We start from the raw sequence: 18,540 nt of genomic DNA on the forward strand, positions 1-18,540 counted from the left end.
TTATGCCAGAGATGCAATTTCACAGGATTGGACTGGATAAAATTTCCAGCTTCATTGGAAAGTTAGCTAAAATAATGCTTTAGGAAATGTGTTTTAGTTAATTCAGTCTGGTTTTCTCCTTTTCTTCAGTCTGCTTACTGTTGACCACATACCATCACTTAGCACACATCTAAGCATTACCTAAGAATATATTCCCTTACAGTTCAACCATTTTAGATATGTGCATTAAAAATTCTTCCATGAAAGCTTACTTGATCTTCTGCATTATCCAATCATACTATAGCTATGTTGATTTTCATCCTAGAAAATTAAGTATCTTGTTAAAATTACTTATTTAGTGCTATAATATGCTGAGACTTCAACAAGATCTAACACAGAGGAAAATGTCATACCTGGATTATTGTTTACATTGTTTTTGGGTGGTCTAGGCGTTGGCTTGGGAAGGGTGGTTTCATTCAATGCTTTGCTAGCAGCAGCATGCTGGGCCTTTTTAATACTGCTTCCTTCAGCTTCCCATGTCTGTTCTCCAAGAGTCAGCTGCACTGTGAACATCTTCAAAGACAAAGAACAGGTAAACACTGGCAAGATTATCGCTGTGGATTAGAACAATCTGTATAAAAGCTTCCAGGGCAGAAGAGAAACCGTGCTTTCTTTTCATTGTATTCAACTCCCAGATAACACATCTGATTCTTCCAGAGATCAGTGAGACCTTATCAGTGAGCAACATTTGTGGCCTTTCAAATCACAAAGTAAAATAGTGTAATGGTTATGTCAGTTATCAAAGAACAGGATAGTAGTTAAACCAAGTAAGAATAACTTCAAACTGATCCTCTGCTCCTGGAAGACTATGTACAGGTCAGCTATGAACACATTTCTTCTTATATTTGAGTATGTTTATGTGACAATAGTCACTTGTAGAAAACAAATACTAAACATGCTACTGAGAAAAGAATCGATTTTGTAATGATTGTGAATGAATATAAATGACTACACACTTCTCAAGGCAGCAGAGAATTTGGCCCAGATAGTTTTACAGAGTGAATTAATTTCTCTCATACCCAGATTTCTAAAAATAATGCCTTTTGTTAGTGCAGAGTCACAACTCAAGCATGTTCAAAAAGATAAAGTAAGAAGCAAAAGAATTATCATCTTTTTAATGAAACTGCAGTTCTTAATGTAAAATCTATAATGAGGATAGGAACTGTAAACATCCAGAGTTCAGAAATGGACTAACTGATAAAAGCCATATATTTCAAATTCTGTGATAGAGGGCTATTTCAAGTATCCATGCTGTGCAAATTGTGCCCATAAAACTCAATATATGTTTAAGATATTAGATAGAGTCTACCTTCTGTATGATACATAAATGTTCTGTTTAAATTTGAGCATCTGAGAACAAGGGGAGAAAAGCTAGGAACTCAATATATTTGCCATATAATCCCTAGATAAAGGCAGGACTTAATAGTCAGACACACAAAGTAAACTAAGATTCACCTACCTTAGAAAACAAACTAACTTACTTGAGTCAAAGAAAAAATTATCTACGTATTAGTATGAGAAGTATATAAAGCAAAATTTTAATTTTGACAGCTCTCTAATTTTTTCACTTATTTCAACTTGCCAGATTCATGATCAGGTTTTTAGAGATTAATATGGTGGGCAGACTTTAAATCTGCCTCTACATACACATTTTTTTAGCAAGTACTTGCAAACAAGCATTTGAACACAATAATGTATGTGTCTCCCAGCTCAGCCCTCTGTATATGCACACACTGCATTCAAACTGAATGCTATAAATACATACTGGTGTCTTAATTACAGCCTTGAGTTTTGGCCTACTGTAATTTTCAGAAGCACAATGCAAGTCCCTGTATCAGAGCTCCCACTGCCATGTTGTTTTTGCCACAGCAGTCACAACAATTTCCTCATGGAAGAAAAGAGAGAAATAGTCTCTTAATTTTACACTCTGTCAAACCCTACCCCCATCTGAAAGCTAAGATGGGTATTAGAGCTAAATACCCATAATTATATAAATTACCTACAAACATACATCCTTATTACTAAAAAAGTTGAAATTTGATTTCTGGATCTGAAGTTTATATATTTTATATTTTACAAGAAAGTACTAGTACAATATTTTATAGGAGGAGGAGAATCCTGAATTTAAATGAAAATATGATTAATAATGGCTACTTATCTACCTATAACTCTTAGTGCTTAGAGCAATAAATAGGAACTCCAGATGACAGAGGGCTTGCTCAGGAAATTTCTGCCAGTCAGAGCACCTTCTCACTTAACACATCTGCCAAAAAACTCCTGCAAAAACCCACACATAGAAGTAGGTTTATTCCTTTATTAAAGGAATAAACCTGCCCAAATCCAAACTCTGGAGCAGACCATGGAACATTCAAGTCCTGGAATACCAGAGCTAACAGTTCTGCTATTGACTGAGACATTTTTCAACTGAGGAAATTTCTATTCCTTATACCCAACATAATTTACCTGATGTCCAGAGAGCAGAAATGCAAAGGCCATCACGCTTGTGCTTGTTTCCACTCTGCTGTGCTTGTAAGGTCAGTCTCTCTAAGCTCTGACAACTCTTTACTCCTCACTTCTTCTGTGTACAACCTTCTCTCCTCCTTCCCAGTTTTTGAAGTGCTACATCCCTTACCCCTTTCCCTCTTTTCTGTACCACCATCCACTTTCTTTTGCCACTGTTCCTTTTAAATTTGTGTCCTGAAATGACACTGACATGGAAGGACAGAAGACACAATCAATCTGACTTATGTACTCCAAAATGTCATTTATGCTAACAAAGACTTTCTGATTTTTCTTATGATGAAGAATCCACCTGGAGGGCAGACTCCTAGAAACCCTAAGTGCACTGTTAGGAAGAGCCACCTCCTCTCCCAGCTGCACTGTTTCTAGTTTTCCACTTCACCCCAATTGTCTAAACTTATTTTCCAGAGACAACTAGGACAAAGGATATAAACATTTACTAGCATTTGTGGTCACAAAACAGACAGCTATCTTGTGGAGCATGTCTGAAAATTGTGAAAAACACCAGGGGTCAGGAACAGAGTATGTGTAGGAGCAAAGCAATATGAGAAGCTCCTTGAATGGCAAAGAGCAACAGCAGCATTACATCCTTCAGGTCATGCTTCCCAGGACAGATTTAAGTCTCTTTCACGTATTCTGTCAAGTATTTCATCATATTACTAGCAAGACATGATACCAAATTGCTAAGAGAGTCATAATAAATTCTATCTCTTTCTTCGCTTTTCATAGGTCAAAACTTGCATAATCTTATTAATATCACCCTTGTTCTTCATTCATTTCCCTTTTTTTATCTCACTACACAGATCAAAATTAGACTCAATATCCTTCTGAGTCTATAGAGCACATAACTGGTTTTTTTACCACTATGAGCACAACTAAAAGAACGATGTAAATTGAAAAACTGAAAAATTAAGAAATTAATTGAAAATCTGGATTTCAGAAGTGCAGGTAATGCAGACTTAAGTAATTTCACTGATATCAGTTCCTTTAAAAATAATAACAAATATGTCATAGAATCAATAAAGCTGATTAGACCTCTAGGATTAGCAAGTCCAAACTTTGACCAAATACCACCACACCACACAAACCATAGTACTAAGTGCCAAGTCCAGTCATTTCTTGAAAACTTCCAGGGATGGCTATTCCACCACTTCCCTGGGCAGTCCAGTCCAATGTTTAACCACCCTCTTAGTCAAAAAATTTTTCATCATGTCCAAACTGAACCTCCCCTGGCACATTTTGACGTTATGTTCCCTTATCCTTTTGCCAGCTGCTTGGGAGAAGGGCACCCCCTTCCACATGTGAACAATTTCTTATCCTACTAAAATTTTAAGCATAATATGAATGTCATATAAATCAAATATCCTAACTGCCGAGAAATGTAAACAGCCAAAACCACACCGCAGTCAAAGTGATTATTTTTTCACAAAAATGGAAAAAAAAGGTAACACAATAAACACAATAGTGATAAAGTTACAGAAAGACTAACAAATTTAAAATGCAACCTAAAACCAACCAGCCAGTGTACCCTGTGGTGCCAAACACCTCCAGGAAGAGGAAGAGCTCTTCAATTTCCATTTGCAACGAAGGATGCTAAAAGCAGCCCCACACCTGCTGACATCATTTCCACCACTGTAACACATTCAGCATCGCCAGCCAGAGCTGAAGGTCAGCGATTTGCATCAGTTCTGCACTAGCTGGCAACACAGTGTGCAACACAGGAACAAGGGGCAGGGGCAGAGACAGCCCATGAGGAGCTGAAACTGTTACTAACCTACACCCTGGCCCTGCTGCCTCATGTGATTTAGCCACTCCAGAAATACTACATACAAAGCAGCTACTAATTATGCCAGTGTCTCACTCAGACTTTTCTAGGATTTTTTCCTCCCCCAGTTTGCTCTTAAGTAGGGAGGAAATTCAAAATTATATCAAAAAATTACCATGAGGATATTCCTCTGTATTCCCCATAATCTGAAAGCATCCTAATTTTTACTTATTAAGTTGGACATCCACTCAACAAGTGGCCAGAATGAGCTGTCAAATCACTAGAAACTTCTACGCCATAATCACATTAGGAGTTTTAGTATAACCCTACATAGTAAAGTTGCACAGTAATAAAGTTTGTGCCCTAGAATGCAAGACTCAAAGACAGACTATCAACTTAATGGACAAAAAATTGCATCAATAAGCACTTTAAAAAATGTCACAAATTTGTCATCACCTGCATTACCATGAAACAAATGCAGAGGAGTTATCAGAGGCATGCTGACTGAGAAAGATTCATGCAGCCTAAAAAGCAAATGCCCCAGAAAGATTAAGGAAGGGTGGTGACACCCTGAAAAGACCTTCATGAGGTCTATATAAAGACCAGTAAATGTAAATTCAAAGATGAGAGACAAAGTAAAGTACAAAATGATCTACAGGGCTTCTGTAACAGAAATACAGGCATACTTTCCGAAAGTGTGGTCTAAAAGAGCAGCAAAATAAAGAACAGGAAGAAAGCCCTTACACTAGAAATGTAGCTGGGTTTGACAAGCACATTTGTCCAAACCATGATATTATCTGTTCAGCATGTAAGGTATGGCTCATCACCTGGAACTGTGACCTTACCTTGGCATGAGCAGGCCCTCTTTCATTCAGAAGCTTATACTGGGGTTGAATTCTATTGAAACGGGCTAACTCATTTACCAGACACATTGGAGTTTTCTCTTTGGGGTTTGCCATGTTATCTTGGAGAGGAGCTGTAAATAAAGAGTCTGTAAAGTTTTTGTGGAGAAATGTACTCTTCACAACTTCACAAAGCTTTGCAAAAGCAGCATGCTTAAAAAAGGAAATACTTTGGCTAAAACATAACTTTTGCATATATGCGAAATACAAAGTTTAAACACCATTTATATATTAATCACATGAAACTATGTAGTTCCCAATTACAATTTTGATTACATGCAGTTAAAAAAAGCCCCAAAACTATTTATTTCCAAAATGTCTATATGAAAGATGACAGTACAGGAGAGCATATGCATATTCTGTATTTTCTGTGTCACCAAAGTTTACTGTCAGGAGTATACTGGTTCCTGGAGTTAACTACTCTTTCAGAATGATTTTTCCACTCTTTGAAGCAGAAATGGGTAGCATAAGAGTTATGAGACAAATACAGTAGATGAAACCCTGAGGTTCCCATCTGTTTCTGCCAGCTTCTTCCCAGAGTTTTAGACCTTTCTCACAATATCAAAGTCACTCTCAGAACACTCAATTACAACACCTTCCCCTTTAAGGATTTGGTTCTGCTTTCTTTAGACTGTTTCACTTTCTGTGGGGTTTTTACAATTTATTTGTATTTATCCCTAACACACGCACACACATTGTCATTTCTTGCTTAAGTTGTTAGGACAACACTTCTGCATTTTACACCCAGTTCAGCATGGAAACTACAGCATTTATTAGGCCACAAAGGAAACACCAAATACTGCCAAGCATTCAGAAGACATTCTGTTCTAGGGAAGAGAAATAAACTTGGAGACCTTCCTGCCCCACTAAAACTTCTCTATAAAAGATACACTGAGAATTTGACAAAACAGACATGTTTTTTCCTGAGCTTTTACATCATTGATCGAAACTTCACTCCAAATCTGAGCTCAATAAAGAAACTAAACTTTGTAAACAGCTTATTTAGCCAAAACATTCTTCTACATGGGTGTTCTCCTTTATTTTAATCCTCTTTAGGACCTAATTTTTATTTTTTTTAATTAAAAAGTCATCAAAAAGATTAATTTCAACACCAAAGAAAATATATCTGGACCAACTTACCTGGTGAGTTGATCAAAGACGTGGGATCCACAAGGCTGGCAGTAGGACTGCTACAGCTGGCAGCCGATTCTGAAATGGATCCATTCATTGAGGATGGCAGACTCAGTGTATTTGTAGCTGTAACTGGCAGGGGTAGCACCACAGGGGCCATGGTGGGTCCAGACAGGTTTGCTGTAGTCTGCATTTTAACTTGTGCCATTGCCTGTCACTGCAATAAATACATTTATTATCAGCAGAGCATTCTGCAGTTTGAATGTCCAATGACTACAGTGTTATTAGCAACATTCCTTTTTTGCTCCTGGATCTGGGTCACAAAACTGTCCACAAAAGTCATGCCTCTGCAAACACTACTTCCAAATGGATGCACAGAGAAACAGAGCTCAGAGCCAAAGAACATTCCTGGAGAAGAACCCACACACTCTGGCTCCAGGTTCTGCTTTTCAATGTTGGGGTCACCCTGCCTGAAATATAGCAGGAAGAATTACTATTCCAGAATCAAATTCTACACAATTATTCTGCAGATGAGATAAGAACTTGCCAGTATCTTTAAGAGAGGATGACTTTGCAACCAAATGCCACAGCAAACTTGTAAACTTTTGCCATTGTTTCTCCAGTAAAGTGCACCTTAAGTATCCAATAAGGCCACAAGAGAAAATCCTTAAATTTTTTGGCCAGGTAACAAAGTAGAAAAGAGGGGGAAAAAAAAAAAAAAAAGAAAGAAAAAAAGAAGGAAAAAAATACAAACAAACAAGCCCCACCAATGATGCAAGTTCTTAAAAAAAAAATCACTGCTTACTCAGTCAACAGGTGGAGTACTTCAAAATCCTTGTATAAATTACTGGCAGAGGTATACCAGGATTTCCTAAACTAGCCTTCAACCCAATGGCTAAAGCATTTACTGGGAATATGCCAGGTACTAATTACCTCTTTTCATCTGCCCAAATTAGTTTCTTTATTGCAAATACCTGTTCTCAGGCTAGGTCTACATGCATAAACAAACCAGGATCAGGGCACCACTCCATATTACTCACTGAGACTATGCTCCTTGGCAAAATTTGGGCTACTGGCTGAGAACTCCTGCTGCTGCAAAAACTATGCAGGAGCAGTTTAGGTGCCTGCAGGCATCCCAGGTCATCCACTCAACTGAGAGAGAAACCAGTCATTGTCAGACATCTGGGAAAAAGGTTTGGGCTTCTCCTGTCCCATAAGGAGCAGGATGATATATTTTACTCAGCAGCATGGACACAGACTGTATTATTTGGGGTTCATACCACGTGAGCTGATCTGTACAGGGCAGATAGAGAGACAAGCCCTGTGAGAGCCAAGAAATGGCCTGGGCAACTGGGACTTGTCCCAGCAGCAGCTCTGGTCCTGCAGGCCAAGGCAGAGCAGGGGTTCAGCTCTCATCCATCACTAAGCTCTTTGCTTCTTCTGCTGGGGTAATTCTCTCTCCCTACCAAAGAAAACGCAAAACCCAAACAAACCCATTCAACACCCGAGAAACTTTTTAATGGAGGGCTTATTGAAATGAATAACCTATATAAAAGATATTGATTACCATCAGTATTTTTGCCTGTCTTTCCCCAGTCTATTAAAAATATCCAAGTATCTTTACTCAGAGGGACAGTATTGTTGGATTAAGATCCCAAATCACTCATTACACCTTGGAGTACAAGTACTTTAACACGATTGCACTAGTATAATGAAAATAATAAATCCTATTACTGTGACTCTGTGCTTTGGAGAAGAGGTTCAGACTGGAATGCCATTTTTATTACTGAGGAAAGACAAATAACTGATTTAAGTCTCTGGAAAGGCAAAAGTAGAAAAAAATTAAAAATTGAGAAGCAATCACCTGCCCTCTTCATAACTATCTTTGGTAATAGTGACAGATTTAAAATACATATATGTAGTTAGCTGACATATGTTCAAATACCTCATATGTTCAAAAAAATATACTACATTCATACTGTAAAAATCCTACTGTCACTTCACAGCAAATGCCATTCAATACAGCAGTACTGTTAGAAAGGCCTAACTTAAAGACTGAGAAGGTATAGAATTGTAGAAGTCTTTAGTAGAGAACATGTCTGCTTCTGGTTTTAAATGCATTAGTATAAACAGGAATTAATTGAAAAAGATTTTTAATTGTAAACATTAAAGTCAATGATGGCAGAACCGGGCCATATGTCTTAAACATACATAAAATGAAACCAACATAACATGAAATATCAGCACAAGAAGTGAAGTTTAAGAAACTCACAGTATTTAAAGCATTTTATCCTACAAACATGAGTATGAGAAAGGTATCATTCATATGTACTGCATGAAATACTACTGAACACCTGATCTTAAATGCTGCCAGTTGTGAATTACCACTTCAGCTTCCAGTATTTTAAAAGTTTATTCTTCATGAAAACAGAACTTGCTAATAAACAAAATACTATGTTATACAGTAGTGATGTTCTAAAGGGCAAAATTGTGGGAGGGACTCTTTCCTATTAAGGATAAAACAAGAAAAATCAGTATAAGAATAGTATTGAGGAACTGCAAAAATGAACATGATAAGGTTTAGGGGGAAAAAAAGACACTAAAGTAAAGTACATAGAAAATTCAATTCTGGAATCAGAATTTATCATAACATGTTGAGCGCTGGATTGCTTTTTTTTAAAGCTGCAGAACTCCTACAAGAAACTGTAACTATTTTGCAAATTAACCTGTGTAAGCAAAGATGCCAAGGCAGTAATATAATTGTAGACATGAACTCTTAAGCAGATGAGATATGGAGATAATAAATTTGCAATTAGTTCTAAAAATACACTAGTAGAGAGAGATAACAGAAAGAATACAGTTGATACAGTGATGGCATGTCATTCTCACACCACCAGGCAGCCAATCTTCAATGTCATGACAAAAGATGTGAAAAACTCTACGTTCCACCTTTTCTTTACATTTTTAACATATATACACCAGTGTTGTACTGCTTTATAAACTGTGAAACAAAAAACATTTTGGGGCCTTCCAGCCACAAGCGCACACATAATAAAATACACAGCTACCTAAAATATAGGACTTAGGGGAAAGAGATTTCACTAAGCTGGTCAGAGATAAAATGCAGTTATATAATCAAAATATTTTTACATCTTCTATGTAGATATTTTTGAAAAATCTGACATATACAAAAGTGATGGTTCATTAGGATTAAGATTACAAGAATTAAGATTACAATTAGAAAAGTCCCCACACCCCATTTCAGGTGGCTACCCAACTCATATCTAGGAAATTCCTACGCCCAAGTGTCTCCAAAGAGGTTTCCCTTCAAGCTCGGCAGTGGTTACAGACACCTGCACCTCTCAGAGAAAGCTGGACTGCACAGCTCTGCCTCCCAGCTTTGTGCCTTTACCCAGCTGCCACGTCAAGACACAACAGAAATGATGTTCCCCAACGTTTGAATCACACACATCTATCCAGTCAAAGTCTGCATGTCAGAGCACTGCTGTTTTTGTAAGGCTGCACTGCAGGGCTTGTGGATGACATAACTGCAATGGTTTCTCCTCATAGTCTCACCCACACAGATGCAGTAGAAATGCAATAGCAAATACATAAAGGGATGCAAATATATTAGAATTGCATTTTACTTCACTTCCCTTTTTGAACACTTACTACACAGGTTTCATAAAACACTTGGTACTGACTTTCATATTAAACTATGTACAAGCTGTGAATTTTCCTGAGAAACTAAAAATGACCAAACCAAAACAAACTCATACCAAAACAACAAAACAAAACTCCTCACATTTTAAAGTGAAAATATTGTTGTAAAATAGGCCGTTCACTTTTTAATATATGAGGAAACACAATGCTGTTGTGAGTTGACCATGTCTGTACACCAGGTGACCACAAAAGCTGCTCTGTGGCGCACCACCTCAGCTGGACAGGGGAGGGAAAATATAATGAAAGATTTGTGGGTCTAGACAAGTGCATGAAAAGATCACTCACCAATTACTGTCACATGCAGAACAAACTCAGCTTGGGGAGATTGACAATAAATTTATTTAATCAAATCAGAGTAGGAAAAGAAGAAATAAAAACTAAATCTTAAGAACACTTTCCTCCCACCCGTTCTTTCTTCTCAGGCTTAACTTCACTCCTGAGTTCTCCATGACCAGAAGGATGGCGAATGGGGATTACAGTCAGTTCATCACATGTTATCTCTGCCACTCCATCTTCCTAAGACAAGATTCCTCATATTCTTCCCCTGCTCCAGCGTGGGGTCCCTCCCACAGGTCACAGTCCTCCACAGATTTTTTCAACGTGAGTCCTTCACACAAGCTGCAGTTCTTGGTGAACTGTTCCAGCGTGGATCCCTTCCACAGGGTGGCATCCTTCAGGGACAGAATGCTGCAGCAGGGGCCTCCCACAGGGTCACAAGTCATGCCAGTCAATCTGCTCCAGCGTGAACTCCTCTCTCTCCCCATGGGGCCACAGGTCCTCTGGGTCTCCCCCACGGGCTGCGGGTGGATCTCTGCTCCACCATGGACCTCCATGGGCTGCAGGGACACAGGGCTGCCATGTTTCACCATGGGCAGCACTAGGGCTGCAGAAGAGTCTCTGCTCTGGCGCCTGGAGCATCTCCTCCCCTTCCTTCTGCACTGAACTTGGTGTCTGCAGAGCTGTTTCTCTCACATATTCTTACTCCTCTCCTCTCCTCTCCTCTCCTCTCCTCTCCTCTCCTCTCCTCTCCTCTCCTCTCCTCTCCTCTCCTCTCCTCTCCTCTCCTCTCCTCTCCTCTCCTCTCCTCTCCTCTCCTCTCCTCTCCTCTCCTCTCCAGGAACTTTTCCTGTTTCTAAATCTGTTATCCCAGAGACACTACCAACAACACTGACCGGCTCAGCCTTGGCTGGCAGCAGATCCATCCCAGAGCCAGCTGGCAGTGGCTCCATCAGACACAAATGAATCTTCTGGCAACTTCTCATGGAAGCCACCCCTGTAGCCCCTGTTACCAAAACCTGGCCATGCAAACCCACTGCAAATATTTAGTTACATTTACAGATGCAGAATACTTTTAAAATTTGTGATTATACTTGTATCATGCTAAAAGCACCATGCAGCATAAATAATTAGTTAACACTTCTTCTGATTATTATTACCTTTTGTATTTTTCTGGAATCACTTTATAACCTTAGATCTTGTGACATAAAATATGAACTGAATGCTCTGGTGAAATGATTCTTGGACTATGTCATAATAATTGAATAAATAAAGACAGATCAAGTAGATAAAATATCACAAAAGGCAGAAAGCATGGACAATGAGTTTTCAAACCAAACAGACTTGTACAATGTGGGAAAATTGAAAAAGCAGTATTAGAAAGAGAAGTCATGGGCACAATAAACAGATAGAGAAACTAATGGCCTGAACAGTCAAAACAGAAGGTTGGACTTCATCTGTGCAGAAAGTGAAAATGCACATATGCAGAGTCACCACACTTTCACAAGCCAGAGTACCAAATTTAATCTGTGCACAAGAATGTAATGGTGGCACATACTACTTACTTGTTAAGGACTTTACAAATGGAACAACTGCAGGCCAGCCACTGCTGAGCAAGAAAAATTACTTGACATATCTTGTATTTTACATAACCAACAGTTCTGCTTATACTTTCTGGTCAGTGTCCATTTTTCACAAGAATATTATATTAATGATCCCAGATCCTTTTCCACAGAACTGCTACCCAGCAAGTTCTAGGCTGTGCTCTCTTTGTGGAGCTGTTTCCTAGCTAATGAGATTTTTTCTTGTCTTCTTTGAATTTTCTTATTAAAAAACCCAACAAAACAGAAAAAAAAAAAAAAAAGAAAAAGACAATATTTTTTTTTCAATATCACAATAAATTTTAATTCTAATTCCAAAATGTTTGCAAATCTTCTCTAAGCCTGTTTTATAGCATCTCCATTTTAATACCTGCACAGTTTCTTTCACATCATTAATGAAAACATTGAAAGGTACAGAAACAGCAATCCAATAGACTGGGGGCAGTGTCTAAGCCAGCAGCAAGCATCTCAAGAGTTTTTTTCAAACCAACCCCATTTTGGTTAGAAGCTTGTTAATGTGATTCTTCTGTGAAAGTCCCAACTCACAGAACTCTAAGAGTTAACAGCTTCCTAACTAAGAAGGGTTTGGTTTTAGCCTTAGCTTTAAAATTCCATTAAATGCTCTGTTCTTCTTCTATTCTTCTGATATTAATTCAGTTACACAAAAGCATACAAAACTGCCTAAAGGTTTAATACATTTCCGGTGTGCCATTTCTCACATTTGTGGCAAATATTTATACATTTGTGGACATTATTATTAAAAGTCCCAAAGAAGTTCTAAGCCTTATGCAATTTTTTTTTACTGTGTGATATCTAGCAGTTTATTTGGGGTTGACAAAAACCACACAGCTCTGGATTACCTTCAGAGCAGCCTAATTAGAACTTTTGTCTTTTAATATCAAGTAAAGAGATGGCCACACAGTAGCAGTTTAGCAAGAGTATGACTTCAGGCAACAATCAGCAGATGATTATCCAGACTTATTTGCAATATTTATTTTATTTATACATTTTAAATAGCAAAAAATAAAATGCTAGGCATGAAATTTCACAGGATTTCTCTGTTTTTAAATATATATATATTTTTCTATATTACTGCTGGTCCCCCCTGTTTGTTCTTCCCATTTGCTCCTCCATCAATTTTGTAGCGTTTTGCCTTATGAGGAGTGGTTTGCCAACAGCCAAACTGATCTAATGCCTTGCTGGCATAGCAGGGGACAATCCCATGTCCTCTCTTCCCTGCAGCAAAAAGCCAACACTTTCTGTGTCCATCTCACTGAGCCAGTTTTTGTGGCAGGTAAGGAGAAAGACCAGAGGAGCATCTGGTCTGTACAAGGAGGGACACAAACTCCTGACCTGGAGTGGGTGCAAGGAATTAGCCCTTTCAACTCCTGCTAATCAGCTTAGCTTTGCTGTCAAGCCATACACTGAAGTTCATCTCCTTCACACTGTTCCTCACAAAGCCCCTGGTCTCATCCCTGATGATTACATCTTCAGAAACCCGTGGCCTGGTTTATTTTCCTTTACTGTGCCTTACACTACAGAACCTTAGCTTCAATGAATATATGAACACAGCTACCATCTAATTAACAGCTACGTAATACATGGCAGCAAGTGAAGTGATGCCTTAAAAGCATTTTACTTTGCAGAAGTATAAGATGGGTGTGGGAGAAATCACTAACTCTTTTATTTTCATTGTTTTGGTAAGATATTTTACAAGCAAAGGAAGGGACACAGACTATTAGGGACTAATACCCAAAATTTAAGGAGCTGCAAGGCTTACAAAAAAGCTCCTCTTATTGCTCGGTGTTAAACCCAGTTTCTGAAGACTAAATAACACAGTTTCTTACAATTTGTTTTCTCTGCTCTTGGACTGGGGCAGAAAAGAGTTGTAGATAAAGCCCCAGGAAGGCAAGGGAGGGCCAAGCAGCTGCAGTGAACAGCAGGTCACAACATCCACACTTACAGATAATATCACCCACAGAGGACTATCCTTTGCCAATTCTCATGTACAATCAATAAGAACTTTCCTGAGGAAAGGCAGGTATTTTTGAAAGAAAGGTGCTTTTGAAGGTATTTTTGAAAGAAAAAATCAAGTAGGAAACAGACTAAAAATCTGCAGTCATATTTTTCAATCTCTTCTTCAAACAACAGTCAGTTCAACCTCCCTTTTGAATTACTACACATTAAAACAACATAAAAGCACTTAAAACTCAGAAAACGGAGGCAGAAACAGCTTCATCTTGCACATTTCTTTCATCATGAAACCATATCTATTCCCTAGCTTCCAATATGATGTTGATCCAATTTAGTACAAAAAGCATGCAAGTCTCCAAATCAATGACCACATTATCATTATCACAGAATCACATTATGTGGGAGTACATATTATTTATATCTGTCACTGAGTCAATCCTTCTTTAACAACTCACTTTAAAAATGTTTCATGTAAATTTGAAAAGAAAAGAAAAGAAAAGTATAAAAAACAAACCAGACAAACAAGGCAGCTAATTATGGAATCACAGACTAAACCTAAAGATTTTCTCCATCAACAAAATGGCCAAACATTGGGATTTTTGCTGCCATTTAATTATGGTGTATTAGCAACAGGGCAAGAACCAAAGTCTTACCCTGCAATCAAGATTGGATTTACACAACTTGAAATACACAGAATGTCCCAGAGTAAATATAATAAACATTTAGGATGTAGTAAATTACTTCAACCACTACAGCAAAAGTCGAGTAACTAATATGAAAAATCAGTGAACTAAAAAGCCATTTACATTCACAGTACCTGTCACACCAGCACAGTCACCCATATTGCATGGCACAGCTGTACAGTGAGATATAAGGACTCAGATAAGGATTAAAGGCATCTATAATTCAGGTTTACAAATATAAGCAAGGTGTCGGAATTGTCACTTTGTTTACTCAATTGTCATTGAGTAAAAGGAAATACAGCATGGGAGTACCATGATTTACCAGAGGGTACTGGGCTTGCATGGCCAAGCTTTGGCAGCAGGGGTGGCTCCTGTGACAACCTGCCAGAAGCTTCCTCTGTCCAGCAGAGCCAACCCCTGGCAGCCCCAAAGATGGACATGCTGCTGGTCAAGGCTGGGCCAATTAGAAATGGTGGTAATGCCTCCAACATACTTCAGAAGAATAAAAAAAACCCCTTGCACAGTTGTAATTGTAGGCAGAGAAGAGCAAGGTGGGAATGTGTGAGAGGAACAAGTGTGCAGACAGCAAGGTCAGTGCAGAATGAGGAGCAGGAGGTGCTCCAGGCACCAGAGCTGGGATCCCTCTGCAGCCCACGATGGCCATGGTGAAGCAGCTGTGCCCCTGCAGCCCATGGAGATCCATGGGGAAGCAGGGATTTGCCTGCAGCCTGTGGAGGAGCCCCACACTGGAGCAGGGGGTGCCTGAGAGGAGGCTGTGAGCCCATGGGAGACCTGGAGGGAGGGGCCCTGCTCCTATACTGGAGCAGCCTGGCCTTGAAGGACTGCACTGCATGGAAGAGTCACCCATGCTGCAGCAGCTTGGGCATGGATTGTATTGCCCATGGGATGGACTCGTGGTGGAGAGGCTTATGGAGAACTGTGTCCTGTGGGCAGGGCCCCATGGTGCAGCAGGGGAAGGACTCCTCTCCCAGGAGAAAAAGCAGGTGATGAACTGACTGTAATGCCCATTCCCTGTCTCCCTGTGCTGCTGGAGGAGAGTGCAGAGCTGGGAAAGAGGGAGGGGTAGGAAGAAGGTATTTTTAAGGTTTTATTTCACTTCTCATTTCTCATTATCCTGCTTTGATCTTGTTAGCACCAAATTCAATTAATATCTCTAATTTGAGCCTGTTTTGCCCATGGTGGTATTTGGTGAGTGATCTCTCCTGGTCCTTATCTCAACTCATAAACCTTTCATTATACTTTCTCTCCCCTGTCCAGCTGTGGAGGAGAGTGAGAGAGTGGCTTTGATGGCTGCCTGATATCCAGCCAGGGTGAACCCACTACAGACTTTCAAAGACCCAATACACAATGTCAGCTGAGATGTCCTGAGACACCACATTTGGATACCTGCCTAGTCCATCAGCTGCTGCTTCAGGTAATAGACATTCTCTCTGAAGACTCATGCAACACCTGACACTGCATGTGGCAGGCAGTTCAGAGAAACCCTGACATGAAGAGGCAATGAAATGGCAATAATGTCTGTGTTTAAAGAAGTGTATTACACCAGTCAGTACAGCCAGCAGACCCAGGGAGCTATTCAAAGTGATCAACAAGTAGGCTTCTAATTTAGGATTAGCTAACCACACAGCTGAGTGGCAGCTGAGAAGCAGACAGGGTAACTTAGTGTCTCAATCTGCACAAGATGCCAAAATACAGGCAACTGAATCCTACCCAAAGTCTACTGCCAAACTTGTCTTCAACAAGTAAGTGATCATGGATGTTACTAAAACAAACAGACGCAATTACAGAAGTAAATAAGCCCCTTTGCAGAGACAAGTCTTTCTGTAAAGAATGATGGAAAATGCAGGGGTTAGGCCACTGACTGCAACTGTGCACATTTGCATGAGCAAGAGTATAAAAACTTGTAACAAGAAACTTAACAGAAAGTGGAGCATACTGACAGGCAGGAATGCAACTCTTCCCTTGCTTCCCTGGCAACAGCGAGGCTGACATGAAAAAGCTGGGAAAGGAGCAACTCAGGCCACAGTGCATCTTACTGTGTGCAGCAAAACTAATGACCCCAGACTGTACATGTGGCTCATTTTCTTTTCTAACAGAGAAATCAGTCAGGTCCTGTGTATACTAGTCTTGCCACTCAAAGACTCAAGGAGAGACTTCATAGACAGACATCCTAACAGAGACCCTAAGTAGAGAAACTATTAATATTAATCTGAAAATTGATGGGAAAAAGGATTGCTAATTTGTATTAAAATGGTAAGGGACATCAATCAGATTACCAACTTGAAGATTTCAATGCTAGAAGAAAACTAAAAGATAAAGAAAGCTAATCTGTTGCATCAGAAACTGTTTGGCATCTCAAAACATTTCAACCTGTTTATAACCCAAAGCCCAAGGGGGAAAATAAGTCTGGTTTATATAAATGTTTGCTGCGTTAGGATAATCTCATCAGAAAGTCTCTCTCAATTTATTGTTCCTGTCCAGAAAACAGAGAAGATGGTACAAAAGCCATGGAAATTTCCAACAGCCAGTACAAGCTAACCCAGTTCTCACAGTGCCACAAATTTTCAGCTCAGAAAAGACTCTGAACCATCCAGACAGAATATTGGTTCAGACACAGCCATCAGTTTGACCCAGCCAAGATACCCTGAATTACTACAGAGAAGAAAATGTGAAACTCCTTCATGAAACAGCAAGGTGATCATCAGAGCACTCTTTGTGGGAGGCCTTCCTCATCCAAAACTCATCATGGTTTGAGGTAGACCCCAAATTCTAGTTTACAGGTGGCTATAATGCCTTAGAGATCAGAGGCAGGACACACACCCTACCCAACACTAGAGGTAATATCCTCTTTGTATTTGCTTACTGCACCTGAGAGCAAACACTAACCCACAAGAGCTGGCTGTCCAGTACTGTAACTCTTCAGCTCTCTCCTCTACCATGACTCTAAACCACTTATGGCATCTTGAAAACTGAAAACTTGTATTTCCCCCAGACACTCTGTGATGCACAATCATATCTGTAACAGTTTTTAAAAGATGAAGTGGTCATCATACCATCTTACTCTAGATACAGGTAACTCACATTCACCTTATGCTAAACAAAAATGAGTTAGTCAGCTTTCCTGAAGAAAAATAGCTGAATAGAAGGGAAGCCTAAGCTGCTAGTTTAACAATCAATCATCAGCTTAAAAGTGGAGAAGAGGATTAAGTAAATGAAAAAACGTGACTCAAACTTGACACTCTGAGGCTACAGACTTGTTTGCATCAAAGCTGTAATTGGTTCCTTATTTGTGATGTTGGAGTCTAATCTGAGGTGCTTCCAAGAATCTAGCTTCTGATTTAATTAGTATTTTGAAATTTCTCTCCTATATATTTCTAAAAGCTGCACTTTTTTTCTCAATTTGTGCTAACAAGTAGTAGTTACATTCCTAAAATCTCCAGTAAGCTTTGACTGATTTTAAATTACAACATATTCTCACTTTAAGTAAAACATCCCTCCAACTGCTACTTTGTTCTGAAGCAGGAAAAAATTACTTCTTGACTTCAATCAAGTAGAAATTGCATTTTATTAATAGAATTCAGAAAATCATCTCAGTTTTCCTTCACTACCTGTGACAAACTACATCTCATATAATTTGAAGTAGCAAATTTGGTGAAGTAGCAGAACTATGCCTTTTTCTTTAAAATGAAGTTACAGCTTCTGCCACCAACCCTCCTCACACTGTAGTCAGCTGTCTATAATTAACAGCTACAAGTTCCTCAGAGAAGGTGGTTTCAGTGGACTAAGCAACAGGTGTTGCACTCTATTGTTAGAAGCAGATAAAATTCTGCTTTGTGTGCCTTTTTTGTTCTCCGTTAGTGTATTTAAACAAAACCACTGTATTTGACAGCTAAAGTGATGAATGC

General features: G+C 39.2%; 1 protein-coding gene across 3 annotated transcripts in view; it reads right to left on the reverse strand.

The window, feature by feature from the left end:
* The window catches only part of STAU2 (staufen double-stranded RNA binding protein 2), a 168,792-nt gene that overhangs the window by 142,715 nt on the left and 7,537 nt on the right, over positions 1-18,540 (reverse strand). For 2 of the 3 annotated variants that reach the window (XM_063170364.1, XM_063170355.1), the window contains exons 2-4: positions 6,367-6,574; positions 5,170-5,300; positions 393-552 (exon numbers count right to left, since the gene is read on the reverse strand). In XM_063170364.1, the coding sequence (XP_063026434.1) occupies positions 393-552; positions 5,170-5,300; positions 6,367-6,565 (490 nt within the window). In that variant the 5' untranslated portion in view covers positions 6,566-6,574. Of the gene's footprint in view, positions 1-392; positions 553-5,169; positions 5,301-6,366; positions 6,575-18,540 lie in introns of those variants that run through there. The other variant, XM_063170373.1, reaches the window with a different exon arrangement.

The sequence above is a fragment of the Melospiza melodia genome, chromosome 1 (genome assembly GCF_035770615.1).
Source record: "Melospiza melodia melodia isolate bMelMel2 chromosome 1, bMelMel2.pri, whole genome shotgun sequence".
NCBI classification, from domain to species: domain Eukaryota; kingdom Metazoa; phylum Chordata; class Aves; order Passeriformes; family Passerellidae; genus Melospiza; species Melospiza melodia.